Source organism: Mustela nigripes, chromosome 11 (genome assembly GCF_022355385.1).
Source record: "Mustela nigripes isolate SB6536 chromosome 11, MUSNIG.SB6536, whole genome shotgun sequence".
Taxonomy (NCBI): domain Eukaryota; kingdom Metazoa; phylum Chordata; class Mammalia; order Carnivora; family Mustelidae; genus Mustela; species Mustela nigripes.
This window is the reverse complement of record NC_081567.1, coordinates 35,806,585-35,832,541: the sequence shown is the minus strand read 5'-3', so window position 1 is coordinate 35,832,541 and position 25,957 is coordinate 35,806,585. Positions and strand designations below refer to the sequence as shown.

At 61.3% G+C, this 25,957-nt stretch overlaps 2 protein-coding genes across 5 annotated transcripts in view; one reads left to right on the top strand and one right to left on the bottom strand.

The window, feature by feature from the left end:
• The first annotated feature begins 1,346 nt into the window (after window positions 1-1,346).
• On the top strand, window positions 1,347-22,355 carry GLIS2 (GLIS family zinc finger 2). 2 transcript variants are annotated; one of them, XM_059415453.1, is made up of 7 exons: window positions 1,347-1,441; window positions 16,123-16,365; window positions 17,186-17,358; window positions 18,144-18,320; window positions 18,404-18,537; window positions 18,630-18,751; window positions 19,615-22,355. In XM_059415453.1, the coding sequence occupies exons 2-7, from the start codon at window positions 16,194-16,196 to the stop codon at window positions 20,412-20,414; spliced, it is 1,578 nt and encodes a 525-aa protein (XP_059271436.1). In that variant the 5' UTR covers window positions 1,347-1,441; window positions 16,123-16,193; the 3' UTR covers window positions 20,415-22,355. The 2 variants fall into 2 exon arrangements, with proteins under 2 accessions (XP_059271436.1, XP_059271435.1); XM_059415452.1 differs by lacking the exon at window positions 1,347-1,441 and having other exon boundaries at window positions 18,633-18,751.
• Window positions 22,290-25,957, bottom strand: part of LOC132026948 (mitochondrial import inner membrane translocase subunit TIM16) — a 66,605-nt gene continuing 62,937 nt past the window's right edge. For 2 of the 3 annotated variants that reach the window (XM_059415450.1, XM_059415449.1), the window contains 4 exons: window positions 25,077-25,161; window positions 23,988-24,124; window positions 23,519-23,584; window positions 22,912-23,071 (listed from right to left, as the gene is read on the bottom strand). In XM_059415450.1, the coding sequence (XP_059271433.1) occupies window positions 22,985-23,071; window positions 23,519-23,584; window positions 23,988-24,124; window positions 25,077-25,161 (375 nt within the window). In that variant the 3' untranslated portion in view covers window positions 22,912-22,984. Of the gene's footprint in view, window positions 22,552-22,911; window positions 23,072-23,518; window positions 23,585-23,987; window positions 24,125-25,076; window positions 25,162-25,957 lie in introns of those variants that run through there. The other variant, XR_009407039.1, reaches the window with a different exon arrangement.

Below are 25,957 nucleotides of genomic sequence, written 5' to 3'. Positions count from 1 at the left end.
AGAAGATGCTTTTCCTCTCCTGGACTCAAGGCCAACCGTGAGGCGGCAGGGCTGGCCAATAGCAGGAGGACTGTTTTTGAACCAAGATTGCGACCCGACAGCAGAGCAGCGAGAAGATAACTGGGCAGGGGCTCCAGACTGGCCCAAACAAGACACACTCAAGAACGCGAGTCCGGGATAAGCTTCAGGAAAAGACAGTTTATGCGGGTGCTGGGCTTTAGCTCGCGCCGGCATCCACTCCTTCCACCTCCTAACCTTGGGCGCCGCGCCGGGAGCGGAGGGTCCGGGTGAGACCAAGGACCCCGGCGGAGCTCAGGCTGGGGACGCACGCAGGTTGTCCCAGCTCCTGGGACCAAGCCTGGGGCCGATCGGAAGGCCGGACTGCTCGTCCTAATTCCACGGGCGGGGACCAACCCGGGACATGGAGGGAGGGTCTGATCCCAGCCTCGAACCCTGGCTTGCGCCTCCCCGAATCCGAAGCTGGGGCCTCTGCCCGCCCGGCGCTGCCCGCGCGTTCCTGGAACTGGGTTGGGCGGAGAAATCAGGGCCTGCGGAGAGGCATTCCTGCCGCCCTCCCCGCAGCCCGGGGCCGCGGGGGGCCTGGCCAAGGTGACCCCGCGGGAGGGAGGCGAGGGGCCCCCGCCCCCTCGGCCGCAGCGACCTCCTCCATCTTCCCGGTCTTCGGGGCTTTTCCTCTGGGCCCGCTCGCCCTCCCTCCGGTCAACGGCGCGCCTGCCCCCTCCCCCGGCTTCCCCAAGGGCGGGACATCCCTACCCCCCCCCCGCCCCCGCCACCCCCAGGCCACCTCCGGGCCGTGTCCCAGCGCTGCCCTCGGGCCGGGGGCGGGGCCACGGCGGGAGGGGGTGTACCGGAGGATGGGGCCGAGGTGGACGCGCGCCGCTCGCCCGCGGCCCGGCGTCCCCTCCCTCCCGGTACCCTCTCCTCGCGGCCCCGCCGCCCTTGCTCCCACCCCTCCCCCGGCCCAGCGCCGACTCCCAGCCGCCCCCTCCCCCCGACGCGCACGCCCCGCCTGGCAGCTGGCGCCTCGGGCCTGGGGCCGCCGCGGCGAGAGGGGTTTGCTGGGAGGGCGGGCGCGAGGGAACCAGCGGGGGAGGGAGGAGGGAGCAAGGCCGCCCCCCGCGCCCCTCCTCCTCCCCCTCCTCCGAGGCTTGCCGGGCCCTCCTCCCGCCGCCTCCCTCCTCCCTCCTCCCTCCCTCTCTAAGACATCCCCGCACGGCCCGGCCGCCGCGGCCACCTTCCCTGCCGGAGCTGCAGATGTGGCGGAGCGGCCGGGCGCCGGGCGGCCGTGCCAGGGGAGCCCGCGCCCCGTGAGCCTCGCGCCCGGGCCCCCGCCCGCCCCGGCCCCTCCCCCGCTCGCTCCCCCGCCGCCCCCCGACCGCCGGAGCCCGCAGCCGGGAGCCCGACCGCCCCCGCCGCCGAGGTAGGAAGCCTCGGGGCGTCGCGCCGTGGGGACGGGACTGGGAGGGCGGCGGGGGGGCCGGGCTGTCGCGCGGAGGCCTGCAGGGGGCTGCGGGACCCCAGGGTCGCCTCCTCCTCCCGCGTCTCCGCCGCGCCCCGGGCCATTGTGAGCCCTCGCCGGGGCCCCTGCGCTCGCTCCCTCGCTCGCTTGGCTCGCGCGCTCCCTCCCTCGCCGGCTCCCCGACCCGTCCCTCAGTCTCTCCGTCTCTCTCGTGCTTCCTTCCCTCCCTCCGTCCGGAGGCCCGGCCGACCCAAGACCGGGCCCAGGGCGGGAGCAAACTTCGGCGGGGAAGTTGGGCGGCCGCGGTGGGGGCGCGCTGCAGGGTGAGGGGGGCCCCCGGAGCCTGGGCACAAAGTTGTCTGGGGCAGCGGGGCAGTCGCCCCTTCCCAGGGCTGCGCCGGGGCTGTTTCTAGGACGGGGTTTGAAAGGTGTCTCCTCGGGGCGCCTGGGTGGCTCAGTGGATTAAGCCGCTGCCTTCGGCTCAGGTCATGATCTCAGTGTCCTGGGATCGAGCCCCGCATCGGGCTCTTTGCTCAGCGGGAGCCTGCTTCTCTCTCTCTCTCTGCCTGACTCTCCGCCTACTTGTGATTTCTCTCTCTGTCAAATAAATAATAAATAAAATCTAAAAAAAAAAAAAAAAAAAAAAAAAATAGGACCGCCTGGCCAATCCGAAAGGTGTCTCCTCCCTTGTCCCGGAAAGTCTCCCCACTGCTGCGCCTGGCTAGCCTGGGCCCTTCCCCGGCCGGGGGAGGGAGGCGTCTCTGGGGGTCAGGACGGGGTGCTGCCGCGTCGGGCCTGGGAGCCGGAGTCCTGTCTGGCACTTGCTCCTCCTCCACTGCTGTCTGGGTGGAAGCAGAAGAAGCTGGCAAAGTGAAGAGGGCAGGGGTATCCAAAGGGCCTGAAGGAGGGTCTGGAGGGAGTGGGGGAGGGGGCGAGGCAGGCAGGTGCATCCCGAGGGAGGGAGATATGGCACCCTGCTTCCCCGCAGGCCCCCGGGGAGTGGGGCTGGAAGCCAGGCTGGCACCTGGAGGCCTTGGCACACTGCCCTGGCCTGTCGGGTACTCAGGCCACAGCAGGGCAGCATGCTGCTTGTCCGCCTGTCCAGGAAGGACCGCCTGGCCTGTCCTCCCAGGGCAGTGATGGTTGCAGGGATCCTGGCCCTGCCCTGGAGCCTGGGAAGCGGGAAGGGACCCTGGGAGGAGCCCTGGGCCCCCAGCCATCACAGCCCAGGATCTTGGCTCTGAAGGGAACGCTTGACACTGAGGGGGCAGCCAGGCCGGCCGCAGACCTGGCCAAGGCCTGGGCTCTCGTGGCTCTTGGTCTAAGCCAGGGACAGGGCCTGAGCTGTGGTCTTCAGAGGTGGCCTTCCTGAGGGTCTTACGTCCTGGAGGGAAGGCGGGGCTTAGCTGAAGCTGAGGGTCAGCAGGAGACACTCCGGTCCCCCAGGGCCTTCCGCAGCTCCCAAGCTCAGGGAACGGGAAACTGACCCCTTCCGTCTGCCCACCCACCCAGTCCCCTGCAAGCCCCGCTCCTGGTGCCACAGTGCCACAGCTGTTCTAGCCCGTCCCACACATCCCTCCCCACACATCCCTCCCCGTGACCTCGGAGCCTTCCCCCTCTGCTCCTCCTTCTCCCCTCTGGGCCTGGGCTGGGCCTCCCAGCTGGCCCTCGCCCACTCTGGGGGAAGGGCTGCACCTGGGGAGCCCTTCCCAGGACACCCCTTTCCAAGCTGCAGCCCAGCCCATTTTACAACCCACCCCCAGCTCTACTTGACCCTGTCTACAGCCAGCCAGCCAGGAGGCAGTGCCAGGGGGTTGGGGCACAGTTTATGGGGGTTGAGGACCCCTTGGAAGCGTCCCTGTTTTCCTTAGCTCCTTACCCTCCCCCTCCTTTCCGGAGCTACCATTAGCGCTGACCCTCTGACCCCCAGAGCCTGCCCACCCTTCCCTGTCTGTGACCTTTGACCTTTGGTGTTAAATCCCTCCAGCTGGGGCTCTTTGGCCCCTGAGTGACCCTGGCCCAGGTCCCCTGGGGGGCCTCTCCCTGCTCCTGGCTCTCTACACAGGGACACCTGCCAGTCCCTCCCTCACTGATGGGGAGGGGGTGCCCCAGGAAGCCAGACGGTGAGTCACCCCACTTCCAGGCACCACTGCTTTTAGAGTTGGTGGCTTTGGGGGATTCGGTTGAGCCAGGCCACAGCATTGAGGGTGAGTGAGAAAAGCCCCTGGCCTGGGAATCTGATCTCCTGGATTGGAGTTTGGGCCAGGCCACTAACTCCCGGGGCCCTGTGGGGCAGCTCCCTCTCACCCCCTTTCTGGGTCTCAGTTTCCTCATCTGTAAAACCAAGAAGTCAGACAAGGTGAACTTCCGGAGCTAGAGTCCCTCAGAAAATTTGTTGGGTGGGGGGGTACTGAGAAGTGGGGTCAGGCCAACAAAAGCCAACTCTCAATTATCCGTGGGTGGAGCCAATACGAACAACTGGATGCCGCAGACATCCAGAAACCTCATTTCAAACAATCATGGGAACCGCGTCCCCCCAAAGCTTTTGTTGTTTCTCAAAAGCCAGCTGCAGATGGGGTAGCCACAGCCATGTCTTCTGCCTGGGCTCCCCTCACTGGGAGTGCCCGTGGAGGGCGAACCCGCCTGCAGGAGGACAGAGCTCTGCCAGGGACCCTCCTTGGGGCCTGTCAGAGGCCCTGGACCCCTCTCGGCCCCACCTTGTGGCTCCCACACTCCCCTCTCTCCTCCTTCCCCAGCCTGGCCTTGGCCCCAGGCGGTGGGAGTGTCTTCTGCCACCTAATCCTCCTGGGGTCTGAACTGTGGTATAGAAGGAAGAATGTGTTTTCCTGACGACATTTTCCCATGTGCGTTTTCATCTACCCGGACTGGCCTGGAATCCGAATTTCCCACTTGGGCGAGGGGGGTGGGGTGGGGATGGGCGCTGGGCAGAGTTTGGGGCAATCCCAGGATGAGGGAGGGTGGCGACAGCTGCGGCTGGGGGACCAGATGTTGGGGCTGGGGCCTGCCGAGGAGCTGGTTGGGAGGCATTTGGGGTGGGGCCCTGGTGCTGGGAGGCACACTGGGGTTTGGTGGGGGAGATGGCTGCTCCTGGCTCTCCCCTCTGGCCCCGAATGTCTCCCCAGGTTGCATATGGGGCCGGGTTGGAGGGGAGGCCGTGGAGGCCCCTCATGCAAGCAGGGCATTCAGCCTGCAGCCAAGAGGCCCTGAGCTGGGTGGAATGGGGGGAAGAAGCTTTTCTGAGGCTGCAGGGGGTACTTCCCTCTACTCAGGGTTCTATTTTCTTCTCTTCTTTTAAAGATTTTACTTATTTATTTGTCAGACAGAGATCACAAGTAGGCAGAGAGGCAGGCAGAGAGAGAGGGAAGGGGAAGCAAGCTCCCTGCTGAGCAGAGAGCCCTCAGGGGCTCGATCCCAGGACCCTGGGATCACGACCTGAGCCGAAGGCAGAGGCTTAACCCACTGAGCCACCCAGGCGCCCCTCTAGTCAGGGTTCTTAATGTGATTTTATATCTCACACAGATGACAGAGGCCAGAGGGTGACTGATGGAAGGTGCCCGGCCATCCCCCCTTTACCTGGAGGTGGGGAACGTCCATGGTTGGTGAGGGGGCAGCTCAGGGCCAGCCAGAAAGAGGCAGCTCTCCCTTGCCTGAGTTGGTTCCCTTGCTATGGCCCCAATAGGTATGGGGCGTCCCCTCTCTGAGATGGGATGCCCGGCCTTTTCCCAGCCTGCCACCAAAGCGGGGTGTGGAGGAGCACAGCTTTTGCAAAGCCCCTTGGGACACATCCCCCCAACCCCGCCTCCATGCCAGCCTGGTGAATACTGAGTCAGGTGCTGCTGGGGCCGGGGACTCAGTATTTCCCACCTCCAGTAGCACTTCTGGTGCTCTGCTGACCTGCCAGAATTGAGGCTTCACTGCTGGGACAGGAAAGGATGGGCTGCTGGGGGGTCCTGTGTAGGGGCATGGCCCGGAGTAGAGAGACCCCCATTCTCTCTGGGGCTCCAGCCCAGCTCTGCAAACCTCTGCTGTTCTCCAGCTCAGGACAGTGCCTGCTGAGGTCCCTAGGGAGGCAGGGTGTCTGGGGAAGGAGTGCCATGGGGAGAGGAACTCCCAGAGAAAATCCCCACCTTCCAGCAGCCCCGGGAACTTGGCAGGGCTTGACATCTGTCACCTAGAATTGCCACATCAGCCCGTTGAGGAAGATCCATTGATCACTGACAAACAAGGGAACTAAAGCTTTGGCTGGAATAGGGCCAGTGGGCTTCTGGGCCCAAGTTCCTGGATCTGCTCTGGCTGGTCAGGGTGGTACCTGGTGGTCTGTTTCCCAGCCCGGGATGAGAAGGGATCCTGTTCTGGAGGGGAACCCAAGCTGCCCCAGCAGCTGTGCACACTCAGCCCCCAAACCTCACCCTTTCCCTGGCCTTAACTCCAGACTGCTCTGTGGGGGAGGTGAGGCCTGGCCCAGGTCTGCAGGGGCCCCTGGCCCTTCTTCCCATTCCAGCACTAGTGGTATGGGACCCTCCCAGGGGAGCTCTGAGGGGGCCTCTACCCAGCTGGCCCCCAGGGAGCCCCGGAGCCAGACCTGCCATCCTAGCACCCTAGGATGCTTCTCTTCCAAGCTCCTTCAGGCTGGGCAGGGAAGGGGTCTCAGCTCTGGGCATCTTGAAGGGCCGGAGCTCTGGCCTTCTCCTCCTCCCCCTCCCAGATGGGATGGAGTGTTCTGGTTAACTGGTGGTCAGGCTGGGAGGAGCCTGGGGGCACGGGGATGTGAAGTGATTCCAGCATTGGGGTGTGCGTTGGGGGGACTTTCCATCTGCTCCAGATGCCCCTGATGGGGGATGGGCAGAGGGCCTGAGAATCTTCCAGTGCCATGACTGGGGGTCTGGGGAGAGGCTGGGCCTTCCTCGGGCCCTTTGTCTTCAATGCCTGCGAAGCCAGGTAGTACAGGGACAGCCCCGCGATGCTGCGTGCGACATGTGTGCGCACACATCCTCCTGCCTTGGCAGATGGCTGCCCAGGGAGGGGACTGACCCAGCCCCTGGCCCCCTCCTCCAGTCATGGCCAAGGACTGGTGGGAGGCTCCGGAGGCCCCAGGAGACCGCGGAGCTGCCTGACTCAGTCCTGGGAAAACAATCCTGCCCAGCTGACAGAGGGTCTTGTCTCCTTTGCACAAATGCACTCACAGGCTAGTGCCCCACTGGGACCCTGGGAATCTGAAGGCTGGGGGTGGAGGCTGCTTGGGGGGGAACTGACACTCAGAGATTTGAGGGCTTGGCCTGGGATCACTTGGGGTTAGGGAGGGACAAAGGGGGACCAGAGCCCAAGGCTGTCTGGCTCTGGCCCCTGAAATGTCAGTTCAGCGTGGGAATCCCCTCGGCTCTACTGTCCCCTGCTCTATCCTCCCATCCCCTGTGTGGGCACGAGGGCGTGATGTGGGGGCAGCTGCGTCCAGAGGAAGCCTGTCGCCCTCCCTTCTCCCTATCATCCATCTGGGTCTGGCTGGCAAGTCCCAGCGTGCCTGAGCCATTTCTCCCCTGGGCCACTCCCTCCTACATCCAGAGCCCCCCATCCCCACACTTTCAGGCTGACTGCCCCTGAGCTGCCATGTCCCCTCCCCCCTGGGCTATGGGGCCCTCCATTGTCCTGCCTGTTCTAAAGCTCCCCCCCACCCAGTACTGCTGGCTGGCTGCCCGCCAGCCCCACCCTCTTTCAGGCCAGGCCCACACCACCACCTCAGGACACCTAGGGCTCACCCTACTGGGTGCTGTGGACCCTGGGCCCCCAAGGGCCTGCAGCAGGCCAGGCCTGACAGGGCACTACCCAGTGGGTGTTTCCTTTTGGGTTTGAAGACTGCCCCCAGCTTCTAGACTTGCTTTGCTGCCAAATGGGACAAGCAGGGGACAGGTGGGGGAGGCAGGAAAGAGGGGCTGTGGGCAGGGGTGGGGAGGGTAGAGGTGTGGGGGTGGAGTCCAGAAGTCATGGCAGGGCCCCTGTTGAGCCTGGTCACTGGCTGCTCTGGGGGTGGGCCCCATCCCAGCCCTGGGTGGGAGTGGCAGGAGAGAAGCTGGGGGAACTGGGCCCTACCAGTCATCCCAAGTGAATCAGGGAGATGCTGGCCACCCCATCCTCATCCAGGTCTGCCCACAGGTCCTTTGCCCTGGACAGGGAGGAGGAGGGCTCTGTGCCAAGGCCCAGGCCCCGGCTCTCACCTTGACCTTGGGCAAGCCACTTCCTTCTTGGGGCTCAGCCCTTCCATCCTTCCCCACCTCCCACGGCTGGTGGGCCCCACAGTTGGATTCATTCCTTCAACGGACATTGCTGAGTGCCAGGAAGAGCGGAGGGCGGGTGTGATGGTGCTGCTCAGGGAGTGGTTAGGGAGCTCAAGCTCCAGGGGACTTGAGGCCAGCCCCTTCCTTTCCTGGATGGGGAAACTGAGGCCCAGAGCTTTGCCCACATCAGACTGGGGCAGGCCAGTTTTCTGGCATTGAGCCCACAGCACTTGGCATCACTGCCCAGTTCCCAATGGTGGAGGGGGTCAACTCAGCATGGGGGCTGTGGGAAACAGTGCAGTGCTCCCCTCCAGGAGGGCTTCCCTGGCTCTAGGACTCCCTTCTTGGAATGAGGCGCCGAATGCCAGCAGCAGGGGTTAAGTGCTGGGGCCAGAGGTCGGGGCAGTGCATGTAATACCCCTTGTGCAGAGTCAGGCATCCAAGTTGTGTTCATGAGCTGGTGGCATTACAGCAGGAGCAAGGACTTGGACCCTGGATCACCGTGGCAGGCAGCACAGGCTGCTAGGGGGCTGGGAATGCTTCCCTCAGCAATGCAGGGACAGGAGCAGGTCCTCTGCTCAGCTGTCAGGCACCTGCTGCCAAGAGTCTGAGGCCAGAGAGAGTAAATCAGGGAAGACTTGCTGCAGGAAGGGGAAGGAGGCAAGTGGCAGCTGGGGAGAATATGGGAATGTGGAAGGGTGTATGGGGGCCCTGCATTGAAGAGGTGAGCATCGGGCTTGTGGGAGAAAGAAAGGGAATCCTGAGAAAGGAGGTGCTGCTGGGGAGAGCTTGAGGGCAGGAGCCTCTGGCCTGGAAAAGAGGAGGGTACTTTCTGTGTAGAGCACTCCATGGCTCCCGGTGCCCTCCAGGTCCTGGCCCAGACCTGCTCTTGGGCCTCCTTCTCTTCTAAGTGACAAGCAGTTTTGCTGAAGGTCAGCTGGGGCCACACCCCCGGCCTCTACAGCACTGGGCCCAGAAAGAGTGTGGGCTTTGGAACCTGGCAGTAAACCCCAGATGTGCTACTTGCAAGCTCTGTGCTACTTGCAAGCTCTGTGATTGAACCTCTCTAAGCCTCACTCTCCCCCCTCTGGAAAACGGAGACTAGCACCTAATTTGTGGGGGGCCGGGAGGATGAATGGTGATGCTGAGCGGGAGGCAGACTGGCCTGTCTGGGCTGCAGAACAAGTTAGGACCCGATGTCCCAACACTTCACCCTGTGTCCCCACTGCTTGGGAGCAGCCCTCCCCCACCCCGCTGCTCAAGCTCCCCCACCGAGGTCCAGGGGCCTTTCATCCTCATTCATCTGGAGGCCCCCAGGACTGAGTGGGTTGGAGGGCCTGGTGTTGGAATGCATAACTGAGCGGTGGGGTAAATGAGGCGGAGGGAGGGGAGGGCCAAAGTCCAGAGCCCGCCTTGCCAGCCTCCGCTCTAAGTTGGCAGGTGCCATTCCGTGGGCCTGGTGCTTGTCCCAGGGTAGTGGGAGGGGTGAGCCGTGGGCAAGCCCCCAGGACTCAGGAGGTGCTTATCGGGTTGTCTTACAGTCTGACTTGGTTGGGAAACTGCAGTGTTGCCTTCCCTTTGGGGCCTGGGCCTCATTCCTGCGGCTCGTCCTCATAACTCCTGAGTCCCAGACCGGTCACATGCGTGTCCTCTGTTTGGTGTTTGAGCACAGGTGTGACACATATGAATTGCCTCTATGTTGGGGTGCGGTGAGTGCCCCTCCATGTCCTGTGGGACACTGGCCATGGCCTTTGCTGGCCCCAGGGAATTCTGGCAGAGTGCCCAGCTCTGCCTGTCCATCCTGAGTGGCAGTGCTGCCTAGTGGGGCCTGGATTGCTACTGCCGAGGCCTCAGTGAGTGTGTGTCCCTATCGGGCTCCCCCCACCCCCATGCCAGCTCCTCCTGGGGATTTGGGCGGCCTGGGGCCAGCTCTTCCCTTCCCACTCTGAGGGCAGGCGTGGGGGGTGCTTGGCGGGCTTGCCTCTGGCAGAGGCCCAGGTGCAGGCAGTGCTCAAAGCCCCACGCACCACCTCCCCCCCCCCCCCCCGCCCCCAGCAAGCTGGGCAGACAGGAAAATACCAGACATAGTTGTACAAAGGTGGCTGCAGGCAGGCAGGCAGTAGGGGGTGGAGGCCACTGAGATGGGGGCCTAAGGGAGGCCTCTGTGCCAGGCTGGCCCCTGCAGCTGGACAGGCATGCACATCTGTGTGAGTGTGCTTGTGCATATGTGGGTGGGGTCCATGTGTTGAGTTGCTACCGCCCCCAGCCTGGCAGCATTGGGGAAGCCAGAACTGGGGGAGCGGTTGGCGTGGGGGTAGGCCTGGGGAGCCAGCTGTGAGCCTTCCAGCTTCAGGCACTGCTCAAGTATCTGGGTGACCTTGGCAGGCTGAGTTATTGCATGGGGCACCCCCAGCCCAGGGCCAGGAACAAGAACCCTCGGGGCCACATCTCCTGCGTGCCTGGCATGGGGCCAAGCTCCTCCTGCAGGATGTCCCCAACCCCCACCTTGCCCCGTGAGCTGGCCCCTTTCTGTGGTACCTGTGTTTCTGACCAAGGCTCATAGGGGGCAACAGGGACCCATCTGAGGCCCCACAGCCAGGGGAGAGAGCACAGAGGACCAGCACCAGCTCACCTGACTCCGGGTAGCGCCATCTAAACGTGCCCGTGGGAGAAGTTCCTGGCACACACCCTATTCAGGTGCTGCCCAGCTGAGGGCTTTCCTGAGGCCCCCATGACTAAGGGCAGAGAGCTCAACCCTCGCTGGTCCACCAGGGCACTTGCTCCCCCACCCCCGGCCCCCGGGGAATCTGGGGAGGCCCCATCTTGGGATGGGAGAGGGGCCGGCCTGCCAAAGGAGAGATTCCCAGGAAGGCAAACCTTTGGTCTTACAGAAAGTGTGGCCAGCCCCCGGCCCCTCTCCTGGGACCTGCCAGGCAGGAGAGGCCTCAGGATAAGCCCTTCCCCCTGGGTCCTGGGAGGAGGTCTGCTCCTTCCAGGGCTCCTCAGGGCCTCTGGGACCTCCCTCCTTTTCTTTGAGCAATTGGGCTCCAGAAGGTGGCTAGGGTCTGCTGTGGCCACTGCCCAGGACAGCTGGTGCCGGAGGCCCTTTGAGGGGCATGAGCTTGTTTAGTTGCACCTTATGGTGAAGGCCAGGTGCGCTCAGGTGAGGCTGAGACAGTGTTGTCTGTGGATACCATGGGGAGGGTCCGTCCCCCACCCAGCGGTCCTCATAGTTCTAGACTAGCCAAAGGCTGGGCGTGTCAGTGGTGACAGTTAATTCAATAAGTTTGATCGAGTACCTACTATGGGCCCAGCATTATTTTAGTTGCTGAATATTACATAATAATGGGAAACATTAAGAAATCACTGGATGTGTGCATCACCACCCAAAACCCAATGAGAAGTTATTACGGTTACCATCATCCCCTTTTAGAGGCAGGGACAATAAGACAGGGAGGTGACCTGCCGAAAATCACATGGTCATATGGGCAGGAAGTAGCAGACCAAGGGGGAGACCCAGGTGGTCTGACTGGGATTTGGACCCATGCTCTGCTGCCTGCTCAGGAAGGGGGGCGCTGAGAGGATGAGGTCTGCCTCTACCCCTGCCCCCAGCCCCTGCCGCCCCGGGAGGGTGGAGCTCTTGGCCAGAGCAGGGAGGGAGCAGGAGCAGTTCCCAGGAATGTGGGGCCGTTTGCTTTGGCAGCCGATCTGCCCTCAACTCTCCAAGCCTCCCTGTGGGCGCCCCCCGCCCCCAGCTGGCCCCTCCAATGCCCACCCACTGCCTGCTGCCCCTCCTAGGTTCTGTACATAGCTCCCACAAACCCCTGGGCAGGGCGGGAGTGCCAAGCTGGACCCCTTTTGCCTGCCCTCCCAACATCCATGGGCAAAGGAAGGGCTGATAGTGAACATGGCTTCAGGACTCACCTGGGCTTGAAATCCAGTTCTGCCACAGACAAGCTGTGTGATCTTGAATGGGTCGCTTAATCTCCCTGGGCCTCAGTTTTTACATCTGTAAAATTGGGGGTGGCCAGAACCTGCCTTAACAGGTGCTGGCTCTTCGTCTGACTGTCTGTCAGACTGGCTGTTGGTCCTGTTGTCATGTAACCTTTACCCAAGCCTTCCAGGGGGCTTGCTCCCCACTCCAGCCCTCAGCTTCCCCATCTTCAAGAACTGCATGTCGGTAGCAATCTTCCCAGGCACCAAACACCCCAGCACCCACAGAGCACAGGGGAGGCTGGGAACTTACTTCCCCTTTCCATGCCATATCAAGAAAGCCACTGGGCGGGCGCCTGGGTGGCTCAGTGGGTTAAGCCGCTGCCTTCGGCTCAGGTCATGATCTCAGGGTGCTGGGATCGAGTCCCGCATCGGGCTCTCTGCGCGGCGGGGAGCCTGTTTCTTCCTCTCTCTCTCTCTCTCTGCCTGCCTCTCTGCCTACTTGTGATCTCTCTCTGTCAAATAAATAAATAAATCTTTAAAAAAAAAAAAAAAAAAGAAAGCCACTGGGCTTTTGCAAGGTGCGTCTTAGACCCCTGTCCCCAAATCCTCAGCCAGATGGGCCATGGCTGACCAAGGGGCAGTATCAGGACCACAGGGGCAGTAAGGGGGGGGGGTCCCTTATATGGCCCCATGCTGCTGTGGGGTGGGCAGGGAGAGCTCCCATCTTACAGAGAGTCCTGTCCTCTCTGCTTCTGGCAAGGAGCCCCTGAGTGTTTCTCAGAGTGGATATGCCTAGCTGCCCCCTCCACCTACACAGGCTGCCCTCCAATCCCCGGGCCAGCGGGCTAACTCCCTCCAGGCAGGGAAGGAGAGGCTTTATCCAGCGTGGAGTCCAGCCCACTCCCCCCACCCCCAGCCTGGTGACTTCGAGCCTCAGTTTCCCCATGTGTACCACAGGGGCAACGACGGCATCTCCTCCCAGTAGGGGTTTTAGAGGGCTCAGAGAATTCTTGGACAGCCGGTGCTTGGCACAGGGTAGTGTTGGACGCCTGCTCACCGCCCCCCGCCGCGTGGGGTGTGCGTCCCGCCCCACTACACAGCGCCCGGGCGCGGTCGGTAGCGGTCCGAGCCTTGGTTTCCCCCGCCCCTCGCGCTCACCCCGCGCTCGCCCCGCCCGCCACGGGTGGGCTCGGCCGCCAGGTAGGCCGGGCGGGGGCGCTCGCCGGGCGCTGCAGCTGGGGGCCGTCTGCGCGCCGCGGGGCGGGCGCACAATAGCCGCCATTGTCTGGGCCAGGCCGGCGGGGCGGGCGCGGCGGGCGGGGGCCGGGCCCCGGGGGGCCAGAGCGGCCCACCCTCGGGGTGACCCCCCGCCCCGCGGGGAGGCCGGCCGGGGTCCCGCGCCCGCCCTGCCGCCCCGGTGGTCCCCGCGCCGCCCCGCTTCCTCCCGCTCCCTGGGCTCTAATTAGTTCCTTTCGCAGCTGGAGTAGCGGCGCGGCGCCCGGCAGCGCGACCACCTCGGCGCCGCCTCCCCGCCCGCCCGCCTGCGGCGAGGGGTCGCGCCGGGCCGCGGGCTCCGCCGCCGCTTCCGAAGCTCGCCTGTCCTCTAGGAGCCACGCGAGGCACCCTTCTGGGCGGCCCTCGCCTGCTCTGGGAAACGCGACGCCCGAGTGGCCTCCCTCCTGCCCGCCTGGGTGTCAGGAGCGTCGAATCCGGTGACGGGCCTGTCTCCTTCTCTTGTGAGCCTCGGAGGCCCAGGAGAGTGCCACCCTGGCTTTCGCCGTGCCCCCTTCACCCAGCCGCGGAACAAAGAGCAGAGCCGGTTCAGAAATGGCTTCTGCAAGCTTGGGGGTGGGGAGTGGAAGGAGACACCTTGAGGTTGGCCAAGGTCAGGACAGGAGAGAGGTCATAGGGGGTCTTCCCTTTGGTGTAGGGCCCCCTTCTGGAGGACAGTTCTGGGTGGGGCCAGGCTGGGGTTGGGAGATGCTGAGAGCAGCAGGCTTTTGGGCTGGATTCTTCCTACTTTCCCAAAGGAGTTGGTCTCTGGACTGGGTTCTGGGTTCTTTGTGGGAATGAATCCCTGCTTCCTTGGGCAGAACCCAGTGACAGGAAGTGTGTATGTATGTGTTTGGGAGGGGTTCTCTGGGGACTGGGCCTGCTGATTAAGTGGGGGTGCTGGAGTCCCCACTCCCACCTGGGTACTGTGCCTACCCCTCCGGGCAAACAGGTTCCTCTTGGCCCAGGTTGTGGGGGGGAGCTCCCTAGTTGTATGTTGAGGCATGTCTCCTGCAGGTCTGCAAGATGACCCAGGGTCTAGGACTCCTCCCTGGACCTCTTCTGGCCTGGGACAGAGGGCAGTAAGGCAGATAGATGCCAAAGGATGTTACCTGGGCAGGGTTGCCAAAGCATCAGTTTGAATTCCCAGTTCCCAGACCATCCAGCACACATGGTCCCCTTCTCTGGAAGGTCCAGTTGTGGGTGGAGGCTGGAGGCTGTGGGGAGGCCTGTGGCCCTAGGCCAGCTGAGGGACCAGGCCACTAGCCCTTCCTGGCTCCTGAATTCTTAATCAGCATAAATATTTACTTCCTTCCTCCCCTCCCAGGCTCCCAGCGCAGAGGACTTCAGGGAGGTTGGACTGGGCCTGTGTCTAAAAATAAACAGGTGGAGGGACAGGCAGACAGACAGACATAACTGGGGGAGGGGGGTCAGGCAGAGGGCAGCTCCCTGCCCAGTCAGAGGAGGGGGGGGTCCATCCATCACTGTCATCCACCCACCTGCCCACCTTGGGTCTGGAGCGCCTAAAGGACAGGGTGGCAGCCTGATCCCAGCCCCACTTGCCTCACTGGGAGCCTCTGGCCCATTCTCGGCCTGGCTACAGATCCAAACAGATCTGATTGGTCCCACCTGATGCAGTTTAACTGGGACAAGTCAGGTCACAGACTGGGTCCCACAACCAAGAGTGGCTGCCTCTCCTTGGGCTCCGATATTTAGCCATGTGCTGGTAGGTAGGGTCTTGGGATGTCCTCAAAGCAGAGGGTCCTAATTGAGGTAGGGGACTGCCTTGTTCCCTGTGTGCCTGGAGGGTCTTGGCAGAAGGAGAGCTTGTCAAGGTAGATGAATGGGCCAGGACTTGGGACCAGAGAAGATTGTCCAAAGTTGCTGAGGTGGATGGCCTGGAGGAAAGATGAGTGGGGACGTGAGGGCTGTCCTCCTCCTTTGGGCTCCATGAAGCACACACGTGGGCAACTCTGGTTCCCAGAGAGAGAGAGAGAGAGGTGCGTGTGCACACATGCACACACAAACACACACACGCACAGCTGAAACTTATGGTCATGTGCCATGTGGTGGTTACGGGGTGTTATGTATTAAATTATGAAAACGTGGATTTGGTGAATGATGTGGAGTATCTCATAGTGTTGCCTTGTTCAATGGATAGATTTTCAAGGTGTAATCACCTCAATTAGCAAATGCAAGAACACACTTCGACCACATGTGGAAAGGTAGCCCCTGGAAAAAGTTGGAGGTTGGAATAGAGTTGACCTTGTTCTTGGGTCATTTGAATGTGAAGAAAATCACACCATTGATAATTTCTAAGAAACCGTGAAAATACCAGTGTGAGAACGTATAATAAAAGAATATCATCCCCCCCCCGCCCCCCGCAAAAAAAAAATGATGGATGGATGTATCTTATTAACCAACCCTGTCCGGGGCTGGCCTGGCTGGGCCACAGTCCCCAACTGCCCCCTGGTGGCGACCCAGAGCCCTCGGGCTCCCCGTGCCTATGGGTACCTTTCTTCCCGACTTACCTGGGAGGCAAGGCCCCCTGTCTGCAACCCCATCCCTTGGGCCAGGCTCTGCGCAGCTCACCTGAGACAAGCTCTCAGCCTCCTTCCCTTGCAGGTGACCACAGCTGCCTGGGAGGCCTCTCACGGTGAGCACTTGGCGATCAGTAGTGGAGAGCCACTAACAGTGACCTTGGAAGATGCTTGTTGCTCTTCTGGTTTGGTTCTGGGTCCTCAGGCTCAAATCAGGCACGTGATCCTGAGCACAACTTCCCATTTGGTCAGAAATGACCTTTGGGACTTGGCTGACCAGTTCCCAGAAGATCTGGCCTTGAAGTGGGTTGCTTTGCTGCTTCTTAGCTCTGTGACCTGAGGCAATATCTCTAAAACTCAGTTTCATGGCAAAATGGACTCTCTGAGCTTTGCCTCTAAAAGTCTTGAGGGCAGTGGATATCAAAGCTCTCAGCAGGTGGTTGGTGCTCCTGTGTCCCAGGGCCAGAGCCCCTCAGGGTCCCCCTTCCCAGGGAGATAGTGCTTATGCTGCCGCACAGCCATGCTTCCCTCCCCTGGTGGCCTCTGTGGGTGCAGCCCGAGAAGCCTGAGGTCACGGTGTCACAGTACTCCTGTCCTCCCCCAGGTTCCTTCCTGAATCCCAGCTTGGGGGCACCCCACTGCCTACAGCCACCTCCAACCCAGCACCCCATCACCATGCACTCCTTGGACGAGCCGCTCGACCTGAAGCTGAGCATCAGCAAGCTCCGGGCGGCGAGAGAAAAGCGGGAGAGGACGCTGAGTGTGGTCCGGCACCGAGCTCTGCACAGGGAGCTCGGCTTGGTGGATGACAGCCCCACCCCGGGCTCTCCGGGCTCCCCACCCTCAGGTACAGAACCCCTGGCAGGGCAGGGGAGTCTCCAGCCCCGATGGAGCCATGGCAATGGGAAGAACATCCAAGGTGTGTCCCCCAGGATGTAAGCAAGCCCCTCATAGCTTTCAGCTTAGAGCTAGAGCTCTTGTCCATTTATCCTCCCAGCAGTTTGTCTCTGGAGGTGACACTGTCCCTGGGGGGAGGCAACTGATCTACCCAGTTCATGAAGCTGGCACAGCAGAGTCAGGATTCAAACTAGGCCTCGGGGAGGACATGGAGGAGCTGGTAAGGGGGAGCAGGGGATACCAAGGCCCTGTGACCCAACTCCTGGGCTTTGAGGCAGCGTGGCTGGTTAGTCAGGTCCGTTCAGATTGGGGACTGAGCCCAAAGAAGTGCTTCTCGGGGGTGCTTGGGGCTCAGGACTTCCACTCTGCCTGCCCAAGAAGCCCGAGAAGCCCGAGACCTGAAAACCAGACCCACCACGTCTGAGCTAGAAGGCTCTGGAAGCAACCTGGCCCAAACCCCTCTTACAGAAGGGCGCAGGGAGGCAGGAAGGGGCCCGGGAGAAGTCAGAAAGGTCCCCAGCTGGCAGGGTGACAGCAGGCCAGGAGCCTGGCTTCAAGCTCCCGTTCAGTGGGTACTTCCCACTCACGGGCTTACCCAGCAGCTGAGCTCTCCTGGTGGCGAAGGCCACACACTCAGCTGTGCAGGCTGCTGCTCAGATGCTTGGGGTCCCAGCGTGGTCTGGCGGTGTGGCTGGTATCTGCTTCCAGGGTCACGGTGGGGGATTCGGAGACTCCCGATCTAGTACCCCTGAAGAGTGCTTCTCCCTTAGGCTTCCTGCTGAACCCCAAGTTCCCCGAGAAGGTAGAGGGACGTTTTTCGGCGGCCCCTCTGGTGGACCTCAGCTTATCACCGCCGTCCGGGCTGGACTCTCCCAATGGCAGCAGCTCACTGTCCCCTGAGCGCCAGGGCAACGGGGACCTGCCTGCAATGCCTGCTGCCCCGGTAAGGAGGGCGTGAGGGTTCTGGAAAAGAGGTGTACTGGTCTCCTGAAAGGACTACAAACTGGGTGACTTAGAACAACAGAAATGTATTATGCTGTCACAGTTCTGGAAGCTAAAGTCTGAAATCAAGGTATTGACAGGGCTGTGCTCCCTCCAAAGGCTCTGGGCAAGAATATTTACTTGCTTCTTTACAGCTTCTGGTGGCCCCCGGTGTCCCCTGCCTTGTAGCTGTGTCATTCCAATCTCTGCCTCTGGTGCCACTTTGCCTTCTTCCTCTGTTGTGTATTTTTGAGTTCAAATTTCCCTTTCTCTTATGAAGACAACCATCACTGGATTTAGTACTCCCCAATCCAGTATGATCTTTTTTTTTTTTTTCTTTTTGAGAGGGAGATAGAGAAAGAGAGTGAGCAGGGGTGGGGGTAGGGAGAGAGGGAGAGAGAATGGGGGTGGGGGACAGAGGGAGAGGGAGAGAGGGAATCTTAATAAGCAGGCTCTATGCCCAGTGCAGAGCCCAAGCTGGATTTGATCTCACAAACCTGAGATCATGACCTGAGCTGAAATCAAGAGTCAGATGCTTAGCGGACTGAGTCACCCCAGCGCCCGCAGTGTGACTTCTTAACTTGATTGCATCTACAGACACCCTATTTCCAACTAGGCTCATAGCCATAGGTGCAGGGGGTTGGAACTGGGACAACTCAACCTGCCACAGGAGACAGAGCAGGCGGGCGTAGGCCTGCTGGCCCAGCGGGGGGCACTAGCCCACTCTGCCTTCCCCCTGCCCCCCAGGACTTCCAGCCACTGCGTTATCTGGATGGCGTCCCCAGTTCCTTCCAGTTCTTCCTGCCTCTGGGCTCCGGGGGGGCCCTGCACCTGCCTGCTTCCTCCTTCCTTACCGCCCCCAAGGACAAGTGCCTCTCACCAGAGCTCCCCCTGCCCAAACAGCTGGTGTGTCGCTGGGCCAAGGTGAGTTGGGGGGCCAGGAAGATGGGGGCCGGGGCTGGGGTGGGCGGCCCCATGCAGACTCAGAACCCTCCTATGCCCCGCAGTGTAACCAGCTCTTCGAGCTCCTCCAAGACCTGGTGGATCACGTCAACGACTACCACGTCAAGCCCGAGAAGGACGCAGGGTACTGCTGCCACTGGGAGGGCTGTGCCCGCCACGGCCGAGGCTTCAATGCCAGGTGAGGGGGAGCGAGGGGGTGCTGGGCAGGAGTGGGAGGGGGGCTTGGGTGTCCCGCGAGCGGCGTCGAGCTCCCCTGTGGCCTCCCTGGAGCAGGTACAAGATGCTCATCCACATCCGCACACACACCAATGAGAAGCCGCACCGCTGCCCGACCTGCAGCAAGAGCTTCTCGCGCCTGGAGAATCTGAAGATCCACAACCGCTCGCACACAGGTGAGCAGCCGGGGCGGGGAGGGTAATGGGGGGACGACGGGGGGAAGCCTCTCCGGGGGCTTGATCCTTGGATCCATCTTCCTGTGTGGCCCCGGCACCCTTGTCAGTGTGACCATCCGCTGGGTGCCACCCACTAGGCAGTGCTCACTCCAGCTCCCGGTGGGGTCAGCGCTGGCGACAGAGCCACACACCTAATTTTAAACTTCCTAATTGCCAAAAAATGAAAGAAGTCCTAATTGCTGCATTGAAGAAAGGACAAAGGAATAGGTGAGATGAATTGTAACGAAATTCCTTGAATCAGATGTATTAAAAAGCCAGCAGTGAGACACGAGTTAATTCTGTACAAAGTCTGGGAGCGCAGTCTGGCGCGCGCCCTTCCACTCACACAGCACATCTCGCTGCGGGCCCGCCGCACGTCAAGGGTGCCCTGCCTGGAGCAGCTACCAGACATGGGTTCAATCTGGAGGCATTCTGCTGTGCCAGGACCACATCCAGCGTACAGGGCATTCTGCAGTGCTCACTGTGGGCGCCCCCCCCAGTAGGGTCTTCAGCAGCATCTAAGCAGATCTGCGGTCCTGCCTGTCGAAGTGGTCACTGTCCTCCCCAATTCAGAGCACAGGACTGAGGCCAAAGGCACGCACATAGGCCACAGCAGAGTGGGGAGTGATCAGGCCAGCTTCTCCGTGGCCATGCCCTGCTGTCTGCACCCGGGATCAGATCTCTTGCCAGAGATCAGATCTCTTGCTGGGGACACCACCCCTCCCATCGGACAGTCAGTGCTCTCAGGGGGACCGCATCTAGGGTGAGGGGCCTGGGGTCACCCCATGTGCGCAGAGGCCCCTCATGCCCGCCCCGCCCCGCAGGTGAGAAGCCCTACGTCTGCCCCTACGAGGGCTGCAACAAGCGCTACTCCAACTCCAGCGACCGCTTCAAGCACACACGCACCCACTATGTGGACAAGCCCTACTACTGCAAGATGCCCGGCTGCCACAAGCGCTACACGGACCCCAGCTCGCTGCGCAAGCACATCAAGGCCCACGGCCACTTTGTGTCTCCTGAGCAGCAAGAGCTCCTGCAGCTGCGCCCGCCCCCCAAACCACCACTGCCCACCCCCGATGGCAGCCCCTATGTCAGCGGAGCCCAGATCATCATCCCCAACCCTGCTGCCCTCTTTGGAGGCCCCAGCCTGCCCGGTCTGCCCCTGCCCCTGGCCCCCGGCCCCCTTGACCTCAGTGCCCTAGCCTGTGGCAATGGCGGGGGTGGTGGGGGGCCGGGTGGCATGGGCCCTGGGCTGCCGGGCCCTGTCTTGCCCCTCAATCTGGCTAAGAACCCGCTGCTGCCCTCACCATTTGGGGCTGGTGGACTGGGCCTGCCTGTGGTCTCCCTCCTCGCTGGCTCCGCTGGCGGCAAAGCCGAGGGGGAGAAGGGGCGTGGGGCAGTCCCAGCCAGGTCTCTGGGCATGGAGGGCCGCAAGACGCCCCTGGAGAGGACTGAGAGCAGCCGCTCCCGGCCAAGCCCTGACGGACTTCCCCTGCTGCCAGGCACTGTGCTGGACCTGTCCACAGGCGTCAACTCGGCAGCCAGCAGCCCGGAGGCACTCGCCCCTGGTTGGGTGGTCATTCCGCCGGGCTCTGTGCTGCTCAAGCCAGCCGTGGTGAACTGAACCTGCCTGCTGGACGGCTACCCGCAGCCTGGCTAGCAGCTCCCAACCCTGCCCCTGACGAACGGAAACTTTTCTGCGAAATAGCAATAATGTCCTCCTGTCCCCAGGGCCTGGTTGGCTGGGTCCCCCAGGCAGACCCAGCCCCAGACAAGCTGGGCAGCAAGGATGGTGCTAGAAGGTCATTGGGGGTGTCCCAGGCTCCGGAACAGGGGCTGGTGCTGCCAGCCAGGGTGAGCCGTGCTCCTGGGTGCTAAGGCCTCGCTCGCCTCCAGCCCTCCCCCTGCCCTGTCCTCCACTTAGCCCTCAGTCTCCCAGCCCCCCTCCCCCATGCCTCCCTCATCCATTCACCAGCCTGGGTAGGTCATCCTCCCTCCCTGCCTTGCCTACCTGCCAGCCATGTCCCCATCCTGCCTAGCCTCTCTGGGCCCCTGTTCTGGGGGCTTCTTGGACCCCTTTCCCTCTGGCCCACCCTCCAGAGGGAGAGCAAGACAGACGCAGGCAAAGCCACAGGAAGAAGCCACCTTATCCCTATGACAAGGCGCCTCCAAACTCAGAGAGGGAGGCCCGCTCTGCCAGCTGCCCCTCACTACTACTAGCCCGTCCAAAAACAGCCAGCACTACCGGAGGCTCGGCCCCTTCCCCGGGCTGGACGCTCTCCACAGTGCGGGGACTGCTGACCACTCGCCTGCCCCTTCACTGCTGGGCCTTCTCCCTCTACTTTTAGGGAGCCCTGAGCAAGGGGAGAAGCCAGGACGCCGGGCCCTTGCTTGGCTCAGGGAACAGGTGGGGCAGGGCTTGGCTTGGGGTAGTGCCACTCTGCACAAGGGACTATGGAGGTTTGCAGGGTGTCAGGAGGTAGGAGGCTGGCCAGGGACAACCCCAGGCTGGGACACAGCTCCCATTCTGGGGGTGTCCAGTCACAGCCAAGCACATAGGGGAGGCAGGGCTCCGGGCCAGTGCTGGGCATGGGAGCTTTCCAGAGGCCATGGACTGAAAGCCCTGGGCTTGGGGGTGGAGAAGCAAACAAGGATGGCCATAGGAGCACCCGAGCCCTCGGCCTGGGAAGGGGAAGCTAGAGGAAGGAGCCTGGATTTAAGACATGGTTGTGTCCGTCAGCTATTTCCCAGAGCCTCTGTCTTAGAGGTGTCCCCACTCCTGCCCACCACCTCCCCCATGGCACGGGCCAGAATAAGCTAAGGACGCTGGTGCTCCATGTGCTCCACAGCCCATGGCCCAATCCCACCAGGCCTCGGGGCCCCAGCAGATGCTTCCCCTCACCCTGAGCCCTCACTGTTCCCTCTCTGGAGGTGGCCTGGTGCCACCTGGGAGGCGCTGGCCCAGCAGCCAGGACTCCTGGCCCCTCAGCCACATGACCAAGCACTCCATTTCCCCTGCTATAGAACTGGAGGCTGCGGGCCAGCAGGGGGTGCTCAGCAGCCCTGCGGACTCTACCCTCTCCCGACTGCCCTTCTGTCCTAGAGGGGGTGCCCGAACAGGGCCTGGCAGTGCTGCTTCTGCCCCTTGAAGGGGCTGTGAGCAGAACAGGAGGGAGCTGGTCTCCTTTCTTCAGGCCCCACCCAGGACCCAGGCCTTAAGTTCCCAGCTGGGGGCCAGGGCTCTGAGACTCAAGCCCAGGGAGCAGAGGAACAGGGCACTGGAAGGTGACGTTAGCTCAGCATGTGACTTGGTGATAGACCAGGCTCGAAAGGGCTGGTGTACGTGTTGTTGTTGTGGGTTTGTTGTTGCACATTCCAGGATATCAGTATTTTAACAGGTTCTAAGTGCCTTTCTATTGTAGCTTATGTTTTTCCTCCTCTTGGCTCCATTGCTGTTAGCATAGAGTTTAAAAAAAAAAAAAAGAGATAAGCTAATGACTATAACAATATATTCCTCCATGTGAGAGGAAGTTTATAAAGAAACAATAAAAGTGAGTTGCAAAGATGGTTTCTGTCTTGGCTGTGCCACGAGTGGAGCCTCCCTGCTCGAGAACTCTGACCAACCGTCTTATGCCTGGCCTGGGTCTCCCACCCCCAGCAGGCAGCACCCAAAGATCCCATTCCAGGGTTTCCTTCCAACCCTGCGGCTGCCACTACTGCCAGGTCTGCTGTTGGGAGCTGGGAAGGGGCAAGTCCTGAGGCTGCAGAGAGAGAAGATTTTGGATAAGTATCATGGGTTCAGGTCCTCACCCTGCCACTACCTGCTGTGACTTTGGTGGGCGAAGCCTTTGTTCTGGGGGAGACACAACTCCCTGGCCTTTGTCCAATGGGAGTCTGGTGAAGGCTTCTCTTTCCTGGCGGCACTGGAACATTCCACCCAGATTCCAGAGATGCTAGCGGGAAACCCTGCTCAGGGAGAGGCGGCCTGTGGCAGAGCCGGGGGTGCAGGGCTCTGTACCTCGTGGGAAGGGTGAGGGAGACCTAAGGACACTGATGCTGCAGGAGGGGCCTGGCACCAGGAGGGCAGGACTGGCTGGAATCTGGATGTGTGCACTGAGAAATGCAGAAAGGACATTTATTACCAAACTATAAATTAAAGGAGGTGGGCAGGGTGCAGTGGGGCGAGCTGAGCGGTCACGTTTTGGGCATCTGTTCCTTCTCTCTGTTCTCCTGGGCCTGGATCCTGAGCTCCTCCTGCAGGCGCTCCCAGGCTCGGACCACCTGGGGAGGGAATCAGAACCAGGCAGGACAGTGAGTGGGATGGGCCTCTGCCCTTCCCAGGCCCTGCACAGCAGCGGGCATGTCTAAGCTAACAGCTTGGGAAACACAAGTGCTTCCTTTATCAGTGCCCAGCACTCCCAGGGGGGACAGGGCCCAGGCACACCCTGCTGTCTATCAGCTAGTGGTCCTGTTCCCGCAAAGCCATGGCTGTTGGGAGGGCCACTGTCCAGGTGACACAGGGCCCAGGCAATTCAGCCCAAGCGGCTAGGCCCCATGGAGCTGAGGTAGCTGGAGGGAATGGCAATTTAGGGGGTATTCCCTGAGGCTGGGGCACCAAGGAAGGGCACAACTTCCTGCCTGCCAAGTTCTGAACTTCCTAGAAATGAGGGGCCCCAGTGAGAAGAGGCCCCCTTGCGTGCCCTCCTCCCAGCATCGAAGAGCACTCACCTTGGATTGCAGGTAGAAGGAGCCACCCACGGACTTATCGTTCACCTTGAATAGGTGTTCGTAGTTCTGCAGAGGAGGGGAGACGGTGAGAGGGTGTGCGGTCTCTGGGTTACAGAGGCAGGGGAAGCTAGGAAATGACAAAGAAGGAAAGCCAGAGGGTTCAACCCTGACGCCCCACGTGTCCCCCCATGTAACCCCGAAGCCACTGTCACTGCTAGGGGACAGAGAAGTGGACAGGTGCCCACGGGGGGAAGGAGTTCTGTGCCACTGCCTGCTTCGGGCGTAAAAATGGAGTGACAAGCAGCTCCCACAACTTGGGAGTCCAAGCTGGCTGCAGCCACAGCCTCCACACCCGCCTCTTTCCGCCGAGCCACCTTCACTCTTCCTGATCCTGGTGGCCCGACCCCTCAGGCCGCCATTCTGGTCTGCCCAGGCAAGACCCACCTCCGAGCCAGCCTCGTAGTCTCACCTTCTGGATCTCCTCAGGGCTCAGCTTGGAGACATTGAGAATCTGCTGGGCCTCCTGGAGGCTGAGGCCAGACAGGTTAGAGGCAGCTGCAGACTGGTGTCCAGCACGTCCTCGTGCATCAGCTGCCGCCCGGCTGGCTATGTGGACACACTGGTGAGTGCTCAGCCCTCAGGGGCCCAAAGGATCCCTTGGGCCTTCCACATAGGCAGCGCAGCATGCCAGTTGGCATGGGAGAAGACACGCGCAGGAACGGGGTGCATCCCCTCTCTAGGAGTGGATTTTTTGGGAGGGTTGGGTGGGGAGTCTATGAAGTGAAGTCTGAGCCCACTGGAGGACAGGAGCAGGTTCTGGTCCCCAACCCTGGTACCTGGTGCCAACCAAAACCATGAGATGGCCCTGTCCCACTCCTCTCCCCTAACCCCTCATCCCAAGTGACAGCAAGTTGGGGAGCTTTAGGCTACAATGGGAAGCAGGACGAAGCTGTAGGTAGGAAGAGGTAATAACAGCTCAGGTGAGACCTGGCCACCCACCAGTTTCATAGACGGCAAAACAAGTGGCTCAGGTGACCTTTTCCATTTCAGTGACCCTAGAATCAGGAGCCACCAAACTTTCTCTTAAAGGGTCAAAGAATAAACGTTTTAGGCTTTGCAGAGCAATTAGAGTCTGTGTTGCAATTATGTGACTTTGCCTTATAAGCAACCAGAGGGTAGGGCTGTGTTCCAGTAAAACTGTTTACAAAAACAGGTGGCCAGGTGAGCCAGCTTGCCACCTCCTGCCTCCATGTTCATGTCAACCAAGTTTCCCTTTCTTTCTTTCTTTCTTAAAGATTTTATTTATTTTTATTTATTTGACAGATGGAGATCACAAGTAGGCAGAGAGGCAGGCAGAGGCTTTAACCCACTGAGCTACCCAGCCGCCCCCCCAAGTTTCCCTTTCATGAGAATGTCCCAAAATCCAATGATGTCCCCCACCCCCAGGAAATGCCCCAGGCTGCTGAGGGTCTCTGCATTCACTGTGGGCCCGTAGTGAGCGGCCACAGATGGGAAAATGTGACCTGGGCCAGAGCTGCCAGCACCCCCAGAGCCTTACCTGCAAACTCCTGCCGCAGCGCTCTTGCAAAGGCCCTGCCCACCACCTGCGCCCCCATCACAATGATCTGGGCCAGGTACTTGGCCTGTGGACAAAGCAGGTACCTGGTTAGCAGGCTGCATTCTAGAGATGGGACCCTGGAAAAGGCGGCCGAGTGACAAGGTCTCGGAGGTGATGAAGCACAGAGCAGCAGCCACAGGTGACTTGTTCCAAATACCCTGAAAAAGAGCCTCTGCTCTGGGTGGTTCAGGTGCTCACCGGACAGACGGCTGGGGGTGAACCCAAGGGAGTCCCCAGGGACAGACAGGACCCCCCCACCCCCTGCCAACGGCCTTCACACAGGAGGGGAGGAGCTGAGGTGATGGGGCTGCAGGGCCCAGTGGCTGCGCCCAGACCATTAACTCGCCCTGCATGTCCCTTCTGAGCTCCTGAGACTGGCAGCTCCCACCTCTGTTCAACCAGCCGGGAAACTCAGGGAGCCAGGAGCCTCCTCAGTTCCCAAGATTAGTGACCACCCTTCCAATTAACACAACAAAAGTGAACAAGACTCTCCACCTTCAAGCAGCAAAAAGCCCACGGGGGGGGGGGGGGGGCTGCTACTGAGACAAAGATATGGAGGGCCAGCTGCTGAGGGAGAACAGGACTGGCCACCAGCTCCTCCACTGGTTCAAGCCCGTGCAGAGTCCCATAAGCTCTGCTCAGCACCCGGCCTACAAGGATCCGCGGAAGCCAGCTGTGCCCTCAGAGCTCCTGCACACTGACCCGCCCAATGGGGAAGCGTCTACATTGGCGCAGCACAGTTTTCTAACCCAGTACAGAAGAGTCTCATGAACCATGCCCAGGAGGACAGAAAGGCAATGGAAGAAAGCCTCAAGATGAGA